Source organism: Calypte anna, chromosome 1 (assembly GCF_003957555.1).
Source record: "Calypte anna isolate BGI_N300 chromosome 1, bCalAnn1_v1.p, whole genome shotgun sequence".
Classification (NCBI taxonomy): Eukaryota; Metazoa; Chordata; class Aves; order Apodiformes; family Trochilidae; genus Calypte; species Calypte anna.
The window spans coordinates 190,422,847-190,444,375 of record NC_044244.1 but is presented as its reverse complement, the minus strand read 5'-3'; the positions used below and the strand labels follow the sequence as shown (position 1 = coordinate 190,444,375).

Below are 21,529 nucleotides of genomic sequence, written 5' to 3'. Positions count from 1 at the left end.
GTTTGTCTTCTTCCTCCCCAATCCCATTGTTTTCCTGCTTCCAAAAAAGGAAGGTTTTAATTTCTGACATTCTGATTTTGGATTTAAATCTGTTCCCATTTCTCTTGGGCACACTGATGTGTGCTTCTCTTGGGATCTCTGCAGTCCTATGTCTCCTTGTGGAACCACAGCTTTCCCCTTAGTGTGAGCATTTTCTACATTTGGAGGCTGTGGAAAAGGCTGTTGGACAGTTCATTTCTGTACCTCTCTGACAGAACTGGCTTTGAAAATATTCAGGTGTGTTGGATAGAGACTATAACAGTGGGGTCTTTTATGGTCACTAAATATGATCCAGGTTAATGTTTTAATACCCATCCCTCAACCACCACAACACACAAACACTTTTCAGCAAAAATGAGCCTTTTTGGAGGTACAAGCCAAACTCTGCTGTACTGGTTTACTGTATGGAATGTTGATGGCAGGTGCAAAATCTGGTATCCTTCACTGAAGGCCCTGTGTGTTTTTTACAGATAAAATATTAAATCTATTTTTTTCTAAAAATATTTCCTCACTTTTGTCTTGACATTGGTGGCATTACAGGATTCCTTATTTAATAATGTTACCATGTCTCCTGGGTCACTGTTGGTTGCCAGACTACTCTCTGGGGACCCTGTCTCTAGCATCTCTGGTATTAATTTAGCCATTTTATAGAACTGGAAACAAAAAGATGTACTTTGTCTGTTCTTCCTCATAAAAAAAAAAAATCACTAGTCTTTCATGGTAAAGATTATATCACTGTCTCATTAGTCTGCATATTTTGGGGTTTTTTGCCATAAATAATTATGACCTAAATTCTGGCTTTCTCTCCAGACCTTATAAAAACCTTCCTGTAAAAATAGCCTCACTGGGAAATGCTTTATAATGGCCCCATACATTCATTTTAGCTAGTTCTTCAGACCTTGCCTAGAATATTTTGAACAAACAGGATCTTTAATGAAATAATATGCTATTGCTAAAGTAATAATATAAGACTGTCACCCTAATGAAGGGTGACTCTTGGAGCTAAACACTTACAATATTACAAGTGTCTTGTAAAAATTACCAGCCAAAAATCTTTATTAAGAAATGATTCAATTTCCTGGAAAACCAGGAATCATTGGATTCATGCTTGGTTTATCACTGGATGGTTGTTCCAGTACTGTTACTACCAAACTAGAGCTACACCAAATCTCTTGGCTCTGCTTACAGTAGAGATACTGTTAGTAAATTCTGTACCCCTGTAGAGGGTGATACACATCTCTCTTGGCTGAGTATGAAATGTGGAACAAAAGATCATTAATCCCTGAAGACAGAGGCAAATATTTTCCTGATGACATTAGTTCTAGCTTCTTCATTTAAGAAACTTCTCAATTGTCTGGATGAACTCATTCTGCAACTTGGTGCTCTCATCCTCATTTATACAAACCTCTTTGAGTTCATTCAGCCTAAGTATAAGCCACAAGGTCAGAGAAGAAAAAATCCATGAGGCAGTAGCTATCATTTGAAAAGAATTTGACCAAAACACATCAGAATTTCAAGGGTGGCTTGAGTGACCTGTGCAGCACCTTAACTGACCAGTATCAAAAAGGCATTTTTTTTTCCACCATGAGAAGGGAAAAACTGTATTTGCAAGGTCAAGTTCATTAATGGAAAAAAATCACAGGAAGGAGGTTTCAGTCCTTGTCTGATTTTACCATTTTACAGCACTGCTTTCCATCATTCATGATTTAAGGAATCTGCCTGGGGGTACTGTAGCCCCTAGATGAAAACAGGCAGAGCTGAATCAAATTGTCCTGGCCTTTGTCTTCAAGCTATTCTTACTGCTGCTTGATACAACAGCAACCAAAGTGCTGATTTCCAAGAAAAAAGATATTATCTGTAAAGAAACCTGTCACTCCAAAAAAAGTCATTCTTGTCAAGGGAGCAGTGTTTAAAATTGGAAAACTAAACTCCACTCTAGCAAGTTAACACCAGACACTGAGTCTAGCCAATGTCCTAAGATCATTCTTACTGTTAAATTGTTTGCATGAGCCTTTAAACATGGCTTTTGGTCAGAGCAGAAGCACTTTGCCATTCCTGGCTGCAGTTTAGGGGTCAGTTTGGTCAGGCACCTGCTCGAGAGGTCAGATGAGAGCAGCCCCATGGAGAAGGATTTGAGGGTATTGGTATATGAAAAACTGAATTTGAGACAGCTATGTTTGTTTGCAGCTTGGAAAACCAACCATATCCTGGGCTGTATCAAAAGAAACATGGCCAACAAGTCAAGGGAGGTGATTCTCCCTCTGTTCTGCTTTCATGAGGCCCCAGCTGCAGTGTTGTGTCCAGTTCTGGAGCCCCCAACACAGGAAGGAGATGGAGCTTTTGGCGTCTAGAGGAGGGGCATGAACATGCCCAGAGGGATGGAGAATCTCTCCTATGAAGATTCAGAGAGAGAAAAAGCAAGTTGTTCTGGTGAGGTGAGGCAAACTGATTTTTCACAAACAGGAGTGGAAGAACACTAGATTGCTGTCCCATTTGATGCTGATCTTGACTCAAGGCACAGAACAAGATATGATTTCATCTGCATTAGAAATAGAAGCAGAACCAGCAATTTTACATAAACATACATTGGTACCAAGCTAAGAAGAGGCTTAGAGGGAAAAAAATACCTTTGTTCATCCCATGTTAAAGGATGCAAGGCCCAGGCTCATTCTTGCTCTTGAGGATACAGTTCCTACCTCTGAGTATGCTGATAGCCCAAGAGGCAGCTCTGGGGTGGCTGCTGAGCTCCTTGCAATAGGCAGGTTACACAAAAACATCGGTGTGTCCAGAGGGCTATGGTTTTTCTATTGTCATTCTTGCCTTGAAAATCTTACTTCAGGATTGTGCTGTTTGCATATTTGTATGTTTCTGGCCAAGGAAGAGAAACTCAGATAGCAGCGCTACAGGCTGGGGACAGAGTGGCTGGAGAGCAGCCAGGCAGAAAGGGACCTGGGAGTCTGCATCGACAAGAAACTGAACATGAGCCAGCAGTGTGCCCAGGTGGCCAAGAAGGCCAATGGCATCCTGGCCTGTATCAAAAACAGCGTCACCAGCAGGTCCAGGGAGGTGATTCTTCCCCTGTACTCAGCGCTGGTTAGGCCACACCTCGAGTACTGTGTCCAGTTCTGGGCCCCTCAGTTTAAGAAGGATGTAGAGGTCCTGGAGCAGGTCCAAAGGAGGGCAACCAGGCTGGTGAAGGGACTCGAGCACAGGCCCTATGAGGAGAGGCTGAGAGAGCTGGGACTGTTCAGCCTGAAGAAGAGGAGGCTCAGGGGAGACCTCATTGCTGTCTACAACTACCTGAAAGGAGGCTGTAGCAAGGTGGGAACTGGACTCTTTTCACAGACGACCTTCAACAAGACAAGAGGACACAGTCTTAAGTTGTGCCAGGGGAGGTTTAGGTTAGATATTAGAAAGAATTTCTTCACGGAGAGGGTGATTAGGCTATGGAATGGACTGCCCGGTGAGGTGGTAGATTCTCCGTCCCTGGAGACATTTAAAAAAAGACTGGATGTGGCACTCAGTGCCATGGTCTAGCAACTGCTCCGGTGGGTCAAGGGTTGGACTAGATGATCTCTGAGGTCCCTTCCAACCTGGCTAATTCTATGATTCTATGATTCTATGTAAAAAGACAAGAGGGTTTACTACTAGGAGGTCTGAGGTGAGTGAAGTGCACTGCTGTTTGCAGGGAGAGAGCATAACATTTGTGTACTTACAGGCTGCAGACAGATGTTATAATTAACATCAGAAAAAATAATTTCTTAAGACTTCCATATAGCTAGGAGGAAGACAAGTCTTCTTTTAAAAAAGTGACAATGAAAACTAAATTTTTTTAAAGTGAAAACAAAGGTTGACTTTCTGGTCTGAAACCACTGAAAACCATCTCAGATTCAGTACCACAAAGGGACTTCAACCCACTATTTACTCATTAAATAGTTCTAACAGTGATAAAAGGAGAAATGCAGAGGTAAGGCAGAAAATACAACCATAACTGTTACTTTGTTTTGAAATGGAAATTTAATGAATAAAGTTAATTCATCACCAGGTTAATCATAAGGCTGGGAAAGCTGGACCCAAGGATCCACATTAGAGGTCACAACTGTTCCAGCAAATGTAGCAGTCCTGATGGTTTCCATGACTGAGACAAAAATGCAATTGCTTTCATGCTAGCGCATGTGGTTTTGAAGCAACAGATGGGAGTTTTGTAAACACTTGCAGCCTTTTTTATTGTAGCCAATACAAAATTTAGCATTCTATGTCCTGGGCTTAGAAGTCCCATGCCAGGAAACTGCATGATGAACCCAACAGGACCTGCTGCCTGCCTCACCATCATCTCAGGCTGCAGAGGATTTCTGATGTTGGGTGGGAGTCTCACCAGGCTTCTGCCAACACAAACCCAGCCACCACGAGCCACAGAGCCTGCTGGGGATTCAGGGGGTGCTAAATCAAGGAAAGTCACTCTTGAAGCACAAAGATAGCAGGAAATCCCTGAATCTCACATTACTGGAAGATGGGGGGTGTGCCAAGGGTTGCTTGCTGTCTGTTCTTATGCACATTGAGGTATCTGCTATGAGCTGCTGTTACTGACAGGATAGAGGACAAGATCAATCAAAGATCAGTCACCAAGCTCTTGGAAAAAAATATCCTGAAAAATCATAGTTAACCTTCATTGTAGTCCTCATAGCAACAAGAAAACCCCAAAACCCCCAAAACAACCCTGTTGCACAGCATATTTCATGACTTTCAAGCACTAAGCCCAGCTCTAAAGACTGTTACTGCCATTCTTGTGTTTTTATGCAAAATGACAATATCCTCCTGGGAGTGGGTGTGAGGAGCGACTGCACCTGCAGGTAGAAGCATTCCTAGAAGCAGGAGATGCAACCATGTTAGTTCTGACCCTCTGATGTATCCTGGAGCTACCCTCTGACAGTCAACAAGGAGTGGAGCCTGCCCACCTTCCTTGCACCCAAACAGATCTTCTCCAGCTACATCTTTCTAACCCAGCTATGGCAATTCTGGCTTAGGTGGAAAGCATGGATGGAAAACTTAGGGCAGAGGTTTTTCAACATCTGTGAATGCATTATTTAAAAGGATTTGAAGGCAATCTCACTACCACAGAGATCCTGTAGCAGCACACCTGGAGCTCAATCATTCCTCAGTAGCAAAAAATCAGGTTAATAAAACCTAAATATTGTTCTTTGACTTGAAATATCACCCAGTGGCTAAAAGCAGACCATGGGAGGTGGCAGATGAGCTCATCCAATGGCAAGCCAGGATACTAGAAAGCAAAGGTGGCTCTTCCCATCCCCACCACTTCTCCTGTCTGTATCATGCCAGAGTCTCTTTGGGCATGGCAGATGGAGCAGATGAGCCAGGACAACATCCACCAACATTCCTGTGAAGGTTGGAGTCAGTCTACACCATCAGCCCTGCTAGAGCATTGGTGATGGTGTGCAGATCTACTTACATAGAGATGCTGAGGAACTTCAGGTGCTAGCATATAAATGAGGGATTTGTGGAGGCCACTGGTGCCTAGAAACTTAAGCCCAGTCTTTAACTAAACTAAGTTAACTGGAGCATCTAAATAAATAACAGATGGACACCTGTACTGATGATTTTATTTCCAAAAGGTGATGGTGAATTTGTGATCCAAGGTCCTGGGGAACTGCTGACCCAGAGGCAGCTTGTTGTGGAGCAGACACTGCTGACTGCAGAGCACATGGGACCTGACTTGGTGTGTTTATGGGTAAAAGTACTGGGATGAGATTAGTTATAGAGAAATCAGGTATTAAACAAGCACAAGGAAAAAGAAACTCAGCAGCTCTACTTCCCTTCTCTCATTTTGAAAACTGAGTGCTGGCTCTCCTGATGTCTTCTGTGCTGTGCCAGGTGGCAGAGGCTGATAGGAAGGTTCTGTTTCCCAGCTCACCCTGTTAATAAGCACTGATGGGGAAGGAAAGGAGTGTGAGGTTATGGCAGCTCCATGCTGTGATGGTATGGGGAGGTGCCCCTGGCAGAGCCTCAGGTTCTGTGCTCAGCTTCTGCTGGCAAGTGACTGAGGATGACATTGAAAGCTGGAGGTGGGAGCTCAGGGACAGGGCACCCAGCAACACCTCTGGCACTTGGAGCCACCAAGCTGCATTCTCTGATGAAACTACAGGGCAGTGAATGGAATAATACAGCTAAGGAACTGGTGTCCAGTTTCTGTGTCAGTCTGGGAGAAAAAGAGGAGGAAAGAAATTTCCTGTGGTAGTTTGCTTTGAAAGACAGTCTCAAGACTGAAGAGTATTTTAACTGCAGAGGCTGGGCTGAAGCTCTGCAGCCTAGAGAATAAGCCATTTTGATTTTGACCTTAATTCCACCTCATAGACAAATTTTGACCTTATAGGCAAACTCCAGAGGTTAGTGGGTTACTCCAGCTATTGAACAGGTTAGGGTAATATTTACTTCAGCCTACAAAAATGTACCAGTTCAAGAAGATGAGTGACTTGCCCTTCGCCATGGTGGCTGAGGAAAGGGAAAACTAAAGCAGTGCATTTTGCCACACAAAGCATGTTACTCATTGTAAGAATACAGCAATTTGTCAGGCTGTTTCATTCAGTCACTGGTTAGGCTCAAAGGACCGAATTTTGCATTTAGTTGGTTCCCAAGAGGAGAAAAATGCATGGCTTTGAGTTCTTGCTAAAGTGTTCAGTCATTTCATGTGTTTCAGGTGAAAGAGTAATAAATAGAGGTTTAGGTATCAGGAAAACACAGAATTTTATCCAGCTATTTCAGGAGGGGGTTTTCTTTCATAAATTGCCCAGAAGTCATACTTTATTTTAAAATACTCTAAGTCCTAACTCTTGAGGCTCCGATGCACACCTCATTTCATTATGAGATGGCTATTATGAGACCAGAAACCCTTTCTGCTGACTGTAGGGGTCCCTCCAGCTATAGAAATTTGGCATCTGTTTGATATTATTATTCCATTAAAAGAGTAAATCTTCACTCCCCTGGCTTTCTTGTGGGCTCTAACACATTCCACTTCTGTGACAAAAGTCCCTTGAGCCTGCAGTGATTTGACAGGGTGGGAGGTACCCCTGCAGAGGAACTAACAAATGGTTTCCATTAGAAGTTGAAGTACCCTCAGGAAGAAGATAATTTCTGCATGAACATCAAGCTGAAAAGGAAACCATCAAATTGCAGGAGATTTGTGGCAACCCCAAAAGTCCCTCCCCAAATAACTGAATTTGCATGTGACATTATAGATTGCATAAGAAGCCATGGTAGTCTGAAGATCCCAGCAGTGGGACTCACAAGTGACAGAACATGGTGCTAGGACAAAGCACCACGTTCTTGACTTTCTGAGCAAGCTCTGCTCCCTTCTGTAACAGAAGCAGGAGTTCCTACTGGGTTGCACCCAGTCATTCCAGTTGGAATTTGGGACCAGATGAACCTGTTTCATATAAGTTTGCCAAACCCAGGCTGATAGCAGGACTGTTCACCAGCCCTGAGCTCACAGGGGATCAAACTCCACCACGCTTTAAAGTATATTGGTGGTCAGGATGATGGTACAGGGTAATATCTCCTTTCACTCAAGGATCTCCTAATACTTTACAGATGTGAATGGAGGAATGCAAAGTGGAATTTGCCATTCTGCAGCAAACTTTTTAGGGCTCACGATGTTCAAGCAATTCATTCTGGCTAAGAGGAATAGAAAAGCTGTGACAAGGGCCCCAGGAACTTGATTGATATTTGGATGAAAACATTAGACATGACATCACCTCCTCACCAGATAAGCATTCATTGTTTCATGGCTGAGTGTCTTCTCCCTTCAATGTGGAGATTAGCTCATGTAAACTAAACACAGGAAAATAGCAGCCAATCCTTCCTCTCCAGCAGCAAGCACAGAAAAGGCAAATTGTTTTTCTGGGCACGTCACAGACATTGCAGAAGTAGTGGGTGCAATGAGCTTTGCTTTTAACACCACAAGCATCAGTCTTAGAGCCAAATTTGTGATGGCTAAGACCATCATCTGGGTTTCCATTCTATTGTTCCCACTCTGTCATCAACACTATCTCTGCAATCCCCCTGTGGTCTTCTGGCCAGAAGGAAGTGGGAACTTTTGTTGAAGGATTAATTAGTGACTGCAATCAAAACAAACAACCCCCCCACAAATCAGCCTTGACAGCTCCTAAATCTTTTCTACTTGTGGAGTTTCTTGTGATTTCCTAGTTGTGTTTTACCAGTTTTCTAGCTTCCAAGATTTTTTTCCCCTAGGTAACCTACACGTTTCTAACATAAACCTACACTGCAATTAACTAATATTGCAGTCAAGCTTTTTTTGTCAAACATAAAAGACAAAGCAGAGCACAAACACAAAATCCTCTCCTCTACCATCATCCTTAGGTATTTTTAAACCAAGAGACAGGGTGGTGCAGCTACAGGGGCTATAGCACTGCCTGACAGCAAGTATCTTCTCACAGTAAGCAGACAACTGCAGCTGGGTGGGTTGATGCTTTACACACTATGGAACATGCTTACACCATGCTGCTGAGCAGCAAAGGGGACACTCCTGTCCTGAGAGCTGCAATGCACATGCACAGGGTGCAGCACAAAGCTACACAAGGACACCACGTCATCAGATGGTGGAATTCTCTGTGCTGCACTCATCCCTCTCAAAACTTGGTTCATCAGCTGTGACTGAATGGTCCCTAACATTCCAGCCCCCATTTCCTACATCCCTCAACCCACTGCCAGCTGGGCAGTCAGACTGTCTGTGCAGATATGCTTCTCAGTGGAAGAATAGATGTTGTCACTAGACAGTGGATGTGATGCCTCCCACCTCAAGGGAGACAGGATGAACTGGGAGATGACACACGTACCACCCACTCCCTCCCATTTAGGCAGGAACACACACACAGAGCTGGCTGGAGACACAGAGAAGGAAGATCAAACCCAGCTCCTTCAGCTGTGAAGAAAAGACCCTACAACACACAGACAGGCAGCAGCCCATTAATCAGGCACAGACTGCAGCTCTCTGCCACTCCTTATCAATATCATCTGTTGCTTTAGGAAAGGCAGAAAAAACTGCTTAGGAGCTCGAGGCTTTCCAAATATATATATATATATATATATTTCTTTTCTTAACAGCTGTTCTCACTTATGGTAAACTCTTCAGATAGTGATGGAGATTTTAATGTGTTTTCTTTACCAGAAAGTGGAACTCAGTGCAGTACAAAAGATGTGCATAGAGCATGGATGTTGTGGTTCTGCACTTCCCAAATCAAACTCCCTGGTCCATCAGAGACCCTCTAACCCAGCAAGTCAGTAAGAACAGAAATATGCACTCAGTCTGTCCCACCATTAAAAAGACAATGCTTAGAATCCTTCGCATTCTGCAGACTCTGCCAGCAGGAAAGCTCCTATTATTATGAAAGGGATAGATGGGCAGCCTGCAGACTCACACAGATATCACTGTGTGGAGTAACATGCTATTTCCACTTAGATGATTTCCTTCAGAATGGTGAAAGCTCAACACTTCCTTTCCAATATGTAAACAAACCAAAGTTTAGATACTGCCCATGATGAATGAAGCTCATAAATGCACGATGGAGGCCAGACCCAGCCCACAGGGCATACGTTTGACATGTTGGACAGGAAATGATTATAAAAAATTAGTCCCATTTCAGTTCTCTGAAGACAAATATTTTTGACACAGAGTGCTCAAGCACAAAGAGTCATTTGTAGACCACCCAGGAGACTTGCATTTAAATGACCTTTCTTTGCTCAGAGGATCAATTTTACTAATGTTTATTTCACGAGTTGCAACATTTGTTCTTAAATGGAAGCAGCCCCGAGGAGCCATGTATATAACCCCACTTACTTGTCAGTAACTGCCTGCATAAACTCATCAATCAGTTCGTCGTACTCTTTCCCACGAACCCTCTTGTGTTTCAGTCCAATATAGAGTGGATCACTCAGGAGAGCCTAGGATACAAAGCAATGCTGTTGACATCTTCTCTTCCATGGATGGATGGAGATTTATGTCCCAGCCTACCCAAAAATTTGTCTGTTGAGGTCACATTATTTTTACTTACTAGGCAGTGAAGGCAGCTCACACAGCTTGTCCACAGCAGGAGATGTTTCTGTAAGAAGCTATGGAGTTTCTTTTTGTGTACAAAAAATCAGAGGGATGTAATGCTTCTTGACTGCTCTGCATCCCCAGAACAGCTCTACCAAAGGCTCCCTGACAAGGTGCCCTCACTCCTAGTGTATAAAACTGACTTTTTGAGGGGAATGTTTACTGTTCATTCAGTTTTTAATTTTGCACTGAGGTTACCAGGAAAGCTGTTGACCATAAACAGTGTTTTGAGCAATGAAGATTGCCTGAAGTGACTTCAAATGACATGTGTTATTTAGGCCTTTAAGTGACAGCCCAGAGTCGAATAGAACCAGTGATCAAATTCCAAAATATTCCCAAGCCCTGCACCTATGTTGCACTCACCTTGGTTATCTGCAGGTGTCAGGGGAAGGTATTTTTATACAAGACATTATTTTGGGTTTTGGCTGTTGCTAGCAATACAAAACCAGGCCATTCCACCAGCCAATCCAGCGAGTCAGGATCCCTAAGCCACCTAAAAAGGACTGGGTCAGCATAGAAACAGCACATATTTTTTTGAAAGCTACAGGTTAAAGAGTGGCAGAAGATGAGTGGGCCAACACTTCTTTGAGTCACTGCAAAGCAACTCTGCATCCCTTCTGATTTCAGGAACTGGATCACCTACATGAGAAGGGGACATGCCACCACAAATCTATTGTCCTGCAGCCATATGGGCCCTAAATATTGGCAGGTATGCTAAAATTAGATTTGTTTTTACATCCACAGATGTCCTCCCTGGAAGACAGAAGGAAAGATGAAAGAGGTTTTCCTCTGAGTTGAATGCAGTAACTCTTTGGGGCCATGACATGGAAAGCAGACCCATTGGCATTCACTGATTTCCCCTGTAGCCCCATGTGCTCTGGGGCAGGTTCATGGAGCATAAAATTCTCCCACAGGAAAACTGGGAAATGCCAGGCTCCGAAAAAAGAGTGGTTTGCTGAAAGAATGTACAAAGTCTTATGAACTGTCAGAAAGATAAGATGGAAACTGTAGCTAAAAATATAACACGACTGCAGTGTTTATTCTGTTCTACCTGAAATGCCTGTGTTGCTAATACAGGCTCAATATATTGACAAGCAGAGATTAACAGGGTGAATACCTACAGAAGGTGTCTTATTACACTGATAAATGAGTTTCCTTGTAGAGCAGAATGCTCCTAGAATAAGCTTAGAGTGTGGTTAAGCTGTGTTTAGGCACATAAGAAAGCCATTAAATAAATAATCAGATTATTTATATTGTGAGGAAATACATTGTTTACATTGTTGTAGAACAGCAACTTCTAGATCTTAATCCCAGATGTGGAAATGACTTCAACAGAGAAGTTTCTGGACACGTATGTTACACTTGATCTTTTTCTGACACTAACTGACCCTCGGAAATAGTGCCCAAATTTAGTGTTCCCCCTGGATGCTGAGCTGGAAAGAGATGGTTGTGCATGGTCAGAAACTTGGTGTAGAAGCACTCACACCATAGACTCTCTGGAGGGAAGGTCCAGCTGAGGGCCCCAGAACTTGCCAGCACTCAGTGGTGTGCAGAGACAAAGGAGCCAAAGTGAAGTATAATGTATTGACTGACAACTCCAAGAACTGAGAGACTGAGACTTAATTGCTGCTTTAGCCTCAGGGAGTCCAAACTTGGAGTTCACACTTCTCAGGAAAGATCACGGATCAGGCTGAGATGAGCACACCCTGTACTCCACCAGCCCATGAGAGGCCTCCCTGCTAAAGGGACAAAATAACTCTGGGACCAGAAACCCAGGAAGGAATTTGGAATCTCATCCTAGATGTAATCTATGGCTACTGGTTTTGATTATTTTCATTCTTTTCAAGTGTCCAGTGTGAGACACCCAAGGCTGGAGTGGAAATGTGGAGAAAATTCAGCTTTCCAGTGAGCACAAGCATGTCTGAAAATGTCAGCACTCATCTGTCTTCATACACAAAGCTCCTATACCCTAAGTTTGTTATTTCTCTCAATAGACAAGTGTTTGATTTACTTGGGGTCAAGTGAGGCACAAGTACATTCTACAAAAAATGAACAAACTTGGGCTATCACAAGTAATAACTATAGGTTTTTCATTTTAAAAAAGACCTCCTCACAGATGTGCATTCTGGCATTACTAAAATGTTGCACTTTGGACTTTCTGAGACAGAGTCATAAGGCAAAAATCTGCAAGCAGATGGAGTCCTTTTGTCTGGTTATCACATGCTATAAAGTGTGTAATCTGACAAAACACTGAAATTAATCATCCCGAAACCACCCACCAGGGATTCTCCATTTTCTGGAATACATTCACTTCTATACAGACACGAGGATCTGTCTGTTCTCTCACAATTACCAGAGGAAGAATAAATCTGACACTTCCTGTGAAAAATTTCAACTCACCTTGTCATGCTAAAAGGTGGAGCTGACCCTTCAGCTCCAACTGGCAACACCCTGAGTCTTCTCACCAGGGGACCATGAAGCTTTCAGTGTTCATTTCATATAGGGTTCATAGAGTTCCTCATAAGAACCAAGGTTCCTTGAGCATCAAACAGGAATGAAACCTAGTTGCTTCTGGCCATTGCCTCATCTTGGCTGTATTTTGCTTTCCCTCCATGTTTAGGGTAGTTGTCTCCGTTAAGTATTGATCTCAATTCTTTCTCTCCCCTGTCAGATTTATGGAAAGCTCTCTTACCTCATTGTCTGTGCCAACATCCAGCAGGACAGGGAGACAATGTTGTGGGTGAACTCCACCACAAGCTGTGTACAAAGCCAGCTTTCCCACTGGGATGCCCATGCCATAGCATCCCAGATCTCCTAAACCGAGAATCCTCTCTCCATCTGTCACCACGATAGCCTGGGGGATCAAAAGAGATTGTTGGATGCTGCTGCCCAGGCGTTAGAAGCCAAACCAGCTTCACTGTCTTCACATTGATGCCATTTTGCAGTTGCACTGGGCAATGGATTTTGGTCCTTTCACATGACACACATTAATTGGCTGCTACTGACAGAGGGCTGCTCATTTTTGGAAGTAGAGACAATGTGACTGGTGGAAAGCTGCTCACAGGGTGAGGAGCTGCTCTGCTTCCAGCACTTCAGTGACCTTGTAGCAGAAAGCAGCCAGCATGGCTCTTTGTGGATCCTCAGCTGAATAACCAGAAACTGCACAAAAGAGATCTGGCCTTGATCTTTTTCCTCTCCTTCTCAGAAAATTGTTCTGTCCAAAAGTGATTTGGCTTATGAACTGTACCTGTGGAAGTAGGGTTGGACCTGGTGATCTTAAGGGTTTTTTCCAACCTATATGATTCTATGTTTCTATGATTCCAAGTAGTAAAAAACTCATGTCTTCACATTGCTGTAGAGTAGCTGTGGGGCAGCCAACATCAAGTAATCAAACCAAAACTCAGTGTAAGTGTGTTCCTTTCCTTCTGGTACCTTGACTACAAAGCAGAGGCAATCAGCATGGCCAGCACCATGGGCTGAAGAGGGGTTCCTGCTTTATGTACTTATTATTAGACCTTTTTTCCTTCAAAGTTGGGAGTCAAACCATTGCCATTTAATGCTTTTTGCAATTGGCCTTTTGTGTTTCAGCAATGTTGTAATGTGCTGCATCACCAAAATCACTGATCTGTAATTTTATGTTTTTCTTGTTATTGTATCATTTCCTTGTGACAAGAAGGGGAATGAAAGCCTGCTTAATATTGTCCAAGTTATAAGCATAAAGCTGAGCTGTTCAATCCACACTGTACCTCAAGACCTTAGGAGGCAAATGACCAAGCAGATCTGACTAACTCTCACAATTTTTAGGTTAACTGCTCTATTTGTTGGTTTTGTCCCCACGATCAGGCACTCTTTGGGGCAGTTCTGAAATCCAGGATGAACACGAAGAGACTGGAGTCCAGTCCCACTGTGGGAGAAAAGCTGCAAATACAACTAAAACCCCTCAACTTTCAGCCTTGTCCCAGCACTTCAAGAACAGACTGCTCACATTAAATGGTTTGTCAGACTGTGGGGGACTCAAGTCCACAGCCTGGCTTGGATTTCAAAGGAAAAGACTGCAGAGAAGTTTTTTATTTGCTGATCTGCAAATTTAAGGCTAAAATCAGGACACAGGACATACACATGTGTGTTCTTTAGTGAGAAATAAGAGAATGGGGGACTAGAAGCTAGCTGGCTCAGTGGATGTACTTACTTGGGAGGGGGGTGAAAATAAAGGTGCATTAGTTTGTTGCTGTGATGGAAAAGCATTAGGTTGGGAAATGTCTTGCTGCATTTTCTTATTTCATCAAGAATCGTACTTATCTGTTTCATTGACATTTCTTATTAAGCATAAGCAATATCCCAAGGCTACTTTCTCCTTCAGCCTAACCCACTGTTTGTAACAGCAGAACAGAATTACATTACATTATGTAGTTCAGGAATAAACCTGAGGAGATACAGAGGACACATGCATTTATTCTGCCTTTTACATCTATTTTGCCCTCTAGCAAAAACTCTGGTAGTTTCAGGCACAATACATTTCAGAGTCATAATGCACAGAATAATAAACACAACCTATATGTAATAGGGGTTATTTTGAAATAGTCCTGTTATATGTAGAATATTTGGTTTTGTGCTGTTGCCAGCTTCTTGTCACAAGGAGTTAGAATTCCTAAAATGAACCTTGAAAACCCTATTAAGCTAAAAGGACTCCACACCTATCCTCAAGGAAGAGGTTGGACAATCCTTGCCACTAGAAATTCACCATCATGACAGTGGCACAGTTATCCACCTTCATTTTTGAACATTTCAGATGGGATATTAGGAAGAATTTCTTTACTGAAAGGTTTATCAGACATTGGAACAGGCTGCCCAGGGCAGTGGTGGAGTCACCATCCTGGGAGGAATTTAAGAGTTGTATGGACATAGTACTTAAGGATATGGCTTAGCTAAAGTCTAGTCAGTGTTAGGTTAATGGTTGGACTCAATGACCTTGGAGGTCTTTTCCAACCAGGGTCATTCTGTGATTTTCCTATTTGTTTTTCCTTCTGAATCAATGTGATTGCAAAGTCTCTTTTTGGGTGGGCTCCATCTGTTTCTGGGTGTGTGCTCACTTCTGTACCACACCCCTGCAATTGGGATGGGAAGGCAGCAATGGGAATAGGGAAAGCAGCAAGCACATGCCCTGCTACTGGTTTATCCTGAAGCTGATGAAAATTACATGAAGAGGAGTCAAAATCCTAACTATACAGAGAATATTAAACAAACCAAACCAAAACCAGTTACATTCTAGTGAATCAAAATATTTCTCTGGAGTACAGATTCCCTTTCATCCAAACAAATAAGTGTTCTCAGGCAACTCTAAGAAGAACTTCTCAATAGCACTCAAATATACCAATCAGAGAGAGAAAATTTCTTCAGCCTTATATGTGCTGCACTCTGTAGGTACCAAAGCTTCTCCATGTAACACTGAAAAACACAGGAGAGCAGAAAATGCAGCATGGGAGACATTAATTGCTGTCTGTATCAGAGAGGGGAAACTGGATTCACATCTATGGCTCTTCAGATGTAAAAAAAAAAAAGGAAAAAAAGGCACAAAGTTTCAGCAGGTACCTCCTACACAAGCATGTTAATGTTTTTAATCACTCATGTTCGTATATGATCAGAATGCAGCTAACAGGATAATGAATCTCTGGCTGAGCAGGACAGAACCTTCTCAGTGAAGCACTGGTTCAGCAGTTAGGAACAAGTTTTCTACTTTCAGCTGAGCTACAAATTTTCTTTCTATTCAAGTGTTTGGCTAAAAGGTGTTTAAGCCAATCATCTAACTGGTTTCTAAGCTTCTTTGATAGCTGATGGGGAAAGACAAAGACCTCCAGAGTCCATCTCCTCCCTCCAGCACCTGTTTTGTGACAGGGATGACAGGAGTATTTCTCTTTGAAGATTCTCATCTCCTTCTTCGTTGGTCACTGCAGCACTACTCACAAGCTGAGATCAGGCACTGAGTCTTCAGGCAGCTGATGTTACCTGAGATGACTCTGGGCCACATGTCTGTAGCCATGAGTTTGTAACTAGCTCAGTTTTGCAATGCCTAAGGAGGAGGCATTTGGCCCAGGAGAGTGATTTGGGAACTACACTGATCTCCAAGCTGCCAAGGCAAGTGCTGCTGATGGCATTCCCACATCTCTGTGCTGATTACACAAAGTCAGTCTTCACAGGAAGAATCTAAGACTTGCCCCAAAGGAAAAGGTGTGGCAGTATCTCCAGGTATTTCTTCACTGTCTGTACTAGGACTTGCTGGTGTTGGTGTTCAGCCTCCTCAAAAAACTGGGTCCCTGCCGGGATTTAGAGGCAGTCCAGGTGCCTCCCTACTTATCTCAAAATCTCAAGTGTTCCAGTGCCTACCAGTTCAGGCAGAGAGAAATCTGCGTACAGGCACAAAGGGAACCCTGTTGTCCAAAACAATGATGCTGATGAAATCATCTGCCTCTGTAGTCTAGCAAACATGGAAAGTAGATAGTCTGAATCTCCTCCATGGACCACTGCCCTTCCTGTGGTCTGTTTTGGGTGCCAGAGTGGGCTGTTTCAACAACAGTCTCTAATCTTTTTGTGCCAGTTTCCCCATCTGCAAAAACATGTCTGTTAGCCATAATGAGTTCTGCTCAGAGTCCTGAGTCAGAAACAAATGGAAACACTGAGATCTTTGGACAGAGCAAGGATAAAATATCTCGTTTGCATCTGTTCTCCATGGTTCCAAAGACAAGGTTATTGGAATATGATTACTTTTTCTGGAAACATATTAAATTCCTTTTATTTCCCCTTAGAAATGGAAAATGCTTGCAAGATTTTTTCAGCTGCCAAACCTTTGTTCCTGGAAGAAACAGCTGACTTACAGGGGGCTGAAGCACTGTGACCAGCCAGGGAAATTCCTAGGCACATGTACTTTTAGACCGAGGGAAGGAGATGACAGGCAAGACCTGTCTCAAGTGTTGACTTCAGTTCATGCCAGGATCTTGCCTTGCCCTGAGCTCTAGTGAAAAACACTCCACAAAAATTTTTGGGTGGAGTCTCAGTAATATTTTCAGCTGCTGGATATCAAACATTATTTCCAGAGTTGCCAGTTTCCTAGGTGCTGCATGACTCATTGGATTTAGGAAGGAGTCCTATGAGGAAGTTTGTAACAGAGATAACTTAATGAGCTTTGGGATATCTAAAAAGTTGCAAGTTAGCCACAGAATTTTTCAACACATCTTTTTTCTTTTCTAGGGCCTCTGTTCTGTACAAATTTATTATCATTCATGTTCTTTTTATCACCCAAGGTCTTGCTACCTTTGATAAAGATGTTCTTTATCACACCCCCACATGATTAAGTCTCTTAAGTCCAACCACTAGCCTGGAAATTTTCTGAGCAAGGGAATATTTCTTACATTGTCCCTTTAAGTAGGAAATTCTGTAAATAACATCAAGCAGTTCCATTCAATATCCCATCTTCCACCCACCTCCCTCTGATTTCACAGTCCAGAGATAAAATGCCACTTACCTTAATGTTTTCTTCAGGCCAAGAATTCAGCATTGTTGCAATATGGCCTTTGTCATGGATGGTGATAAACAACCCCCTGCAAATAGAAAAAAAAAAAAAAAGAAGCCTTGTAATAAAATCAGTAACTCCAAAATAAAATAAAAAAGGAGAAACAGGGAAATGAGCTACTGAGCATAAAACCAGGCTGCTCACTGGCACGGAAATGAGACCTCAAGGGTCTTCTACTAGCAAGTTTAGTTCTCATTTCAAAACCTTAAGGCTCAAGATCTTTAGCAGTAACTTCACTTAACAGCAACTGGTGTTTTGCTTCAGGAAGCAAACTCTGCTTCAGTGCAGAAGAGCTTTCTACTTAAAATACTTCTGATAAAGCAGGGGATTCTCTACCTTAAGGTTCTACCTTAAACCCCCTACATATTCTTTACCAGATCCTTCTCACTCAGCTACCAATACCAATGGCATAGATGGCTGTTGCAGGACATTTTGGGTCCTCTCTCAAGTCAACACAACTCCAACGGGATGCAACCAGTTTTGACCAAGTCAAACCTGCCCTTCCAGCACCATTTTTTACTGACTCCAATTTACTGACACTTGCGTTCACCAAATGAAAGACACCAAGAAATATGTGAAGTAAGTGCATATCTAATGCTAATCATTTCTCAACACAAAGGTCTCCCAGGTTTATACAAAAAATGCCTTATTTTTAATAAAATTAGGAACAGGAACATAGCATTATTGAAATACATTTTAGACCTATTATTACCAAAACCAGTGTACTTGGCAGAGATTCCTCCAATACCCAAGAGAGTTTTCTAGTGTTCTTCCCATCGACTGAGCTCTGCTCAGATATTTTGGGATTTTTTAAAGCAGCTTTTAGGTAGTACTAACCCTAAAGAAAGAACCTCCTCCATAGCTGTCTCAGGGGAAATTACTTATGTGGTTCCCAGTACCTCCTCATCATTACAAGTCAAGGACTCTAGCTGGAGTATTGCTCTTGGCAGGGACAGACACCTGTTTTCTACAAGAGCAAGAATTGTACTGGTGATCAGTATCAGCTGGAGCAATGAAGATATGCATTTTTGCTGCTTACATCTCTCTGCTATTGCTCAGACCCAGCTCATGGTTTGGGGTTCTCATAGGAAACATTAACTAGAAAGTCTAATTTTTAGAGGAGGATGAAAGCAACTTCCCTTATAAGTCCATATCAGACATAACAGGGCTACTCTCTGCAGCGAGGACTTCTCTCACAAGACTTTTCCAGGGGGGGAAGATATCTTCCCACAGTTAACTGTGGGAATCCTAATGAAAAAGCCCTTTACAAAAGAAAAATCAACACTGATCAAGTCACAATCTCAAAGAAAGATCAGAAATTCTAAAGAAAAATAAATAATAATAAAAAAGTAATGGTTCACTTATTCAGTATAATTCTTTAAAACTGTGCCCAGTAACCAAGGGACTAATCCCATACACATGGTCTATCTCAAAGGCAGTATTCACAGATGTTAATCTTCATAAAAAAGGGGTACTGTACTGCTGCCATCTATGTTTAATTATTAATTGGGAATTAAAAGCACAACTTAGTCACATCATTGCAGATACTTGAAGTCATAACATGCTTTTAAAAAGAATTCTATTGTTTTAACATAATACTTTCCATAATAACGACGCCTATTGCTTAAGTGTCTAGCTGTGTGTTTCAGGTGTTCACATCTCCTCAGTGCTGAAGGGAGTCCACCAGCTATTTAACCTTAAAAGACATCCAGTGCTCAGGGGAGAAGCTGGAATCACTGTCTACCTCCCCCAGCCCTGCAGCTTGGTGAATTGCTAATTGTTTCATACGAAGGGATCAGGGCAGATACCCACTCCCTCTGAAGAGCTTCTGACTCTTGACTGTCGTCTCAGGAGGGCACTGGGCTGATTTCCAATCCCTGTTCTGCATCTGGTGGTAGAGACAGTCCAGCCCTGGTCTTTCAGCATTTCATGACTCTTCTCTCTATGTTACTTGTGAGAAGGGCTCTCAGAGCTATCACCAAGGGATGTTTTTCCAGAGGCAGGACTGACTTGACTTAGATAGTCAGGGTGGTGACTGAGAACCAAGCACTGAGAGACATTCCCTTTAGACTTTAATAGAATCAGAGAATGCTTTGGATTGGAAGGGACCTTAAAATTCTAGGTCTAATCCCCTTACCATGGGATTACACCTCCCACCAGACCAGGTTGCTCAAAGCCCCATCCAGCCTGGACTTCAACACTTCCAGGGAGGGGAGATCCAGAGATTCTTTGGGCAGCCTGTGCCAGTGTTTCACCACCCTCATGGAGAAGAACTTATTTGTAATGTCTATTAATCTCCTCATTACCCCTGTCCTTATAAAAAGTATAATTTAGCATTAATTGCCCTTATAAAAAGTAGCTCTGTTTGTGTTCATTCATATTGTATTTATCTGATGTTAAGCAGTCCCTCCCATTGAGTATGCTGACCTCCATGGATCCTTTTCTGAAAACAAAAAAGTTACAACACATTTATCCACCCTTAGAATCATAGAATTGGGTGGGTTGGAAGGGACCTCAGAGATCATCAAGTCCAACCCTTGAACCACGACTGCTGCAGTTACTAGAACATGGCACTGAGTGCCACATCCAGTCTCTTTTTAAATATCTCCAGGGATGGAGAATCCACTACTTCCTGGGGCGGCCCATTCCAATTCCTTCAGGCCATTGAACTGATCCCTATCCCTAGTTGCTTATACCTCTGCTGTCAAAAGGCATGAAACAATTTAGGTGAAAAATTGCTCCTTATATTATTCCAGGCAAAATCTGGTGGCTTAATTTAACACACTATTAGAAATTACACACTAATGGCACTACCAACTTTGAAGGGAGACTTTCAGGAGCAGAACAGGTGACCTCTCTGTGGAAAGTGACCTCTTTCACTGATACAACAACATCATGAAGTGGGAACCTATCTAAGCAAGCCTCATATTTTCCTAGCACTGATTCTGAGAGCAAGTGCCCAGGTTCAAGAAAATACAGAAATTTCCAATGCCTTAAGACACCCAGGTGGAGCATGTCCCTGAGCCTTGTCCAGGCAGTTTGGACTCCATCAGGTGTTCAGACATTCAGAAGGAAATCCCTGCAGTGGTTGAGCTGGAAGTCCCTTTGTAGGCCAAGTATCAAATGACCAACTGCAAATTCACTGTTTTTCTTTAAGAAGATGCAAAAGGAAGCAGACACATCAGACTTCAGCTTCAGTGGTCAGAGGTAAGTTTTCATTTTGTATGGTTCCCAGGACAGTTGTGCTGTACAGGGTACACAGCTTGTAGGAAAGGTAACAGGAGCAAAAGCTTATTTATGCCTTTGAGGACAGCAAGAAAGATCTCTGACTACTGAGAGTGACAGACTGGTCTGTGTGGACCAGTAGTAAATAAGAAATATTCAAGCAGCAATATAACCAATTAACTTGATTTTTCTGAGGAAAAGATGCAGTTTAAGCATTCTGAAGAGGGAATGCAACACATGCTGCCTCTATCATCATGCCTTCTCCATCTCTCTTGGGATTGCATTTGGTAAATTGCTTTAGGCAGACAAAAAGAAAATGAGGCAGTACTACTTTAATCCCCTTGGACTCAATAAAAAATATTCAATTAAAATAAAATGCTAAAAAAAATCCATTATTTTGATCATGTCTCATTACATTGGAGCTGTGTGGGGCAAACACTTGGTTTTCTGGACCAGAAGACTTACTTGTGCCCAGGATTTTGCCATCCCACATGGGACTAATGGTTGTATAACTTTATACCCACCCAAGAAGAAGCCATGCACAGTTACTTGGAAGCCAAGCACTTAAAATAGAA

At 42.6% G+C, this 21,529-nt stretch overlaps 1 protein-coding gene across 3 annotated transcripts in view; it reads right to left on the bottom strand.

Moving 5' to 3' along the window:
• The window catches only part of ME3 (malic enzyme 3), a 127,140-nt gene that overhangs the window by 24,896 nt on the left and 80,715 nt on the right, over window positions 1-21,529 (bottom strand). For 2 of the 3 annotated variants that reach the window (XM_030457950.1, XM_030457958.1), the window contains 3 exons: window positions 17,682-17,757; window positions 12,858-13,019; window positions 9,908-10,011 (listed from right to left, as the gene is read on the bottom strand). In XM_030457950.1, the coding sequence (XP_030313810.1) occupies window positions 9,908-10,011; window positions 12,858-13,019; window positions 17,682-17,757 (342 nt within the window). The remainder of the gene's footprint in view (window positions 1-9,907; window positions 10,012-12,857; window positions 13,020-17,681; window positions 17,758-21,529) is intronic. The other variant, XM_030457966.1, reaches the window with a different exon arrangement.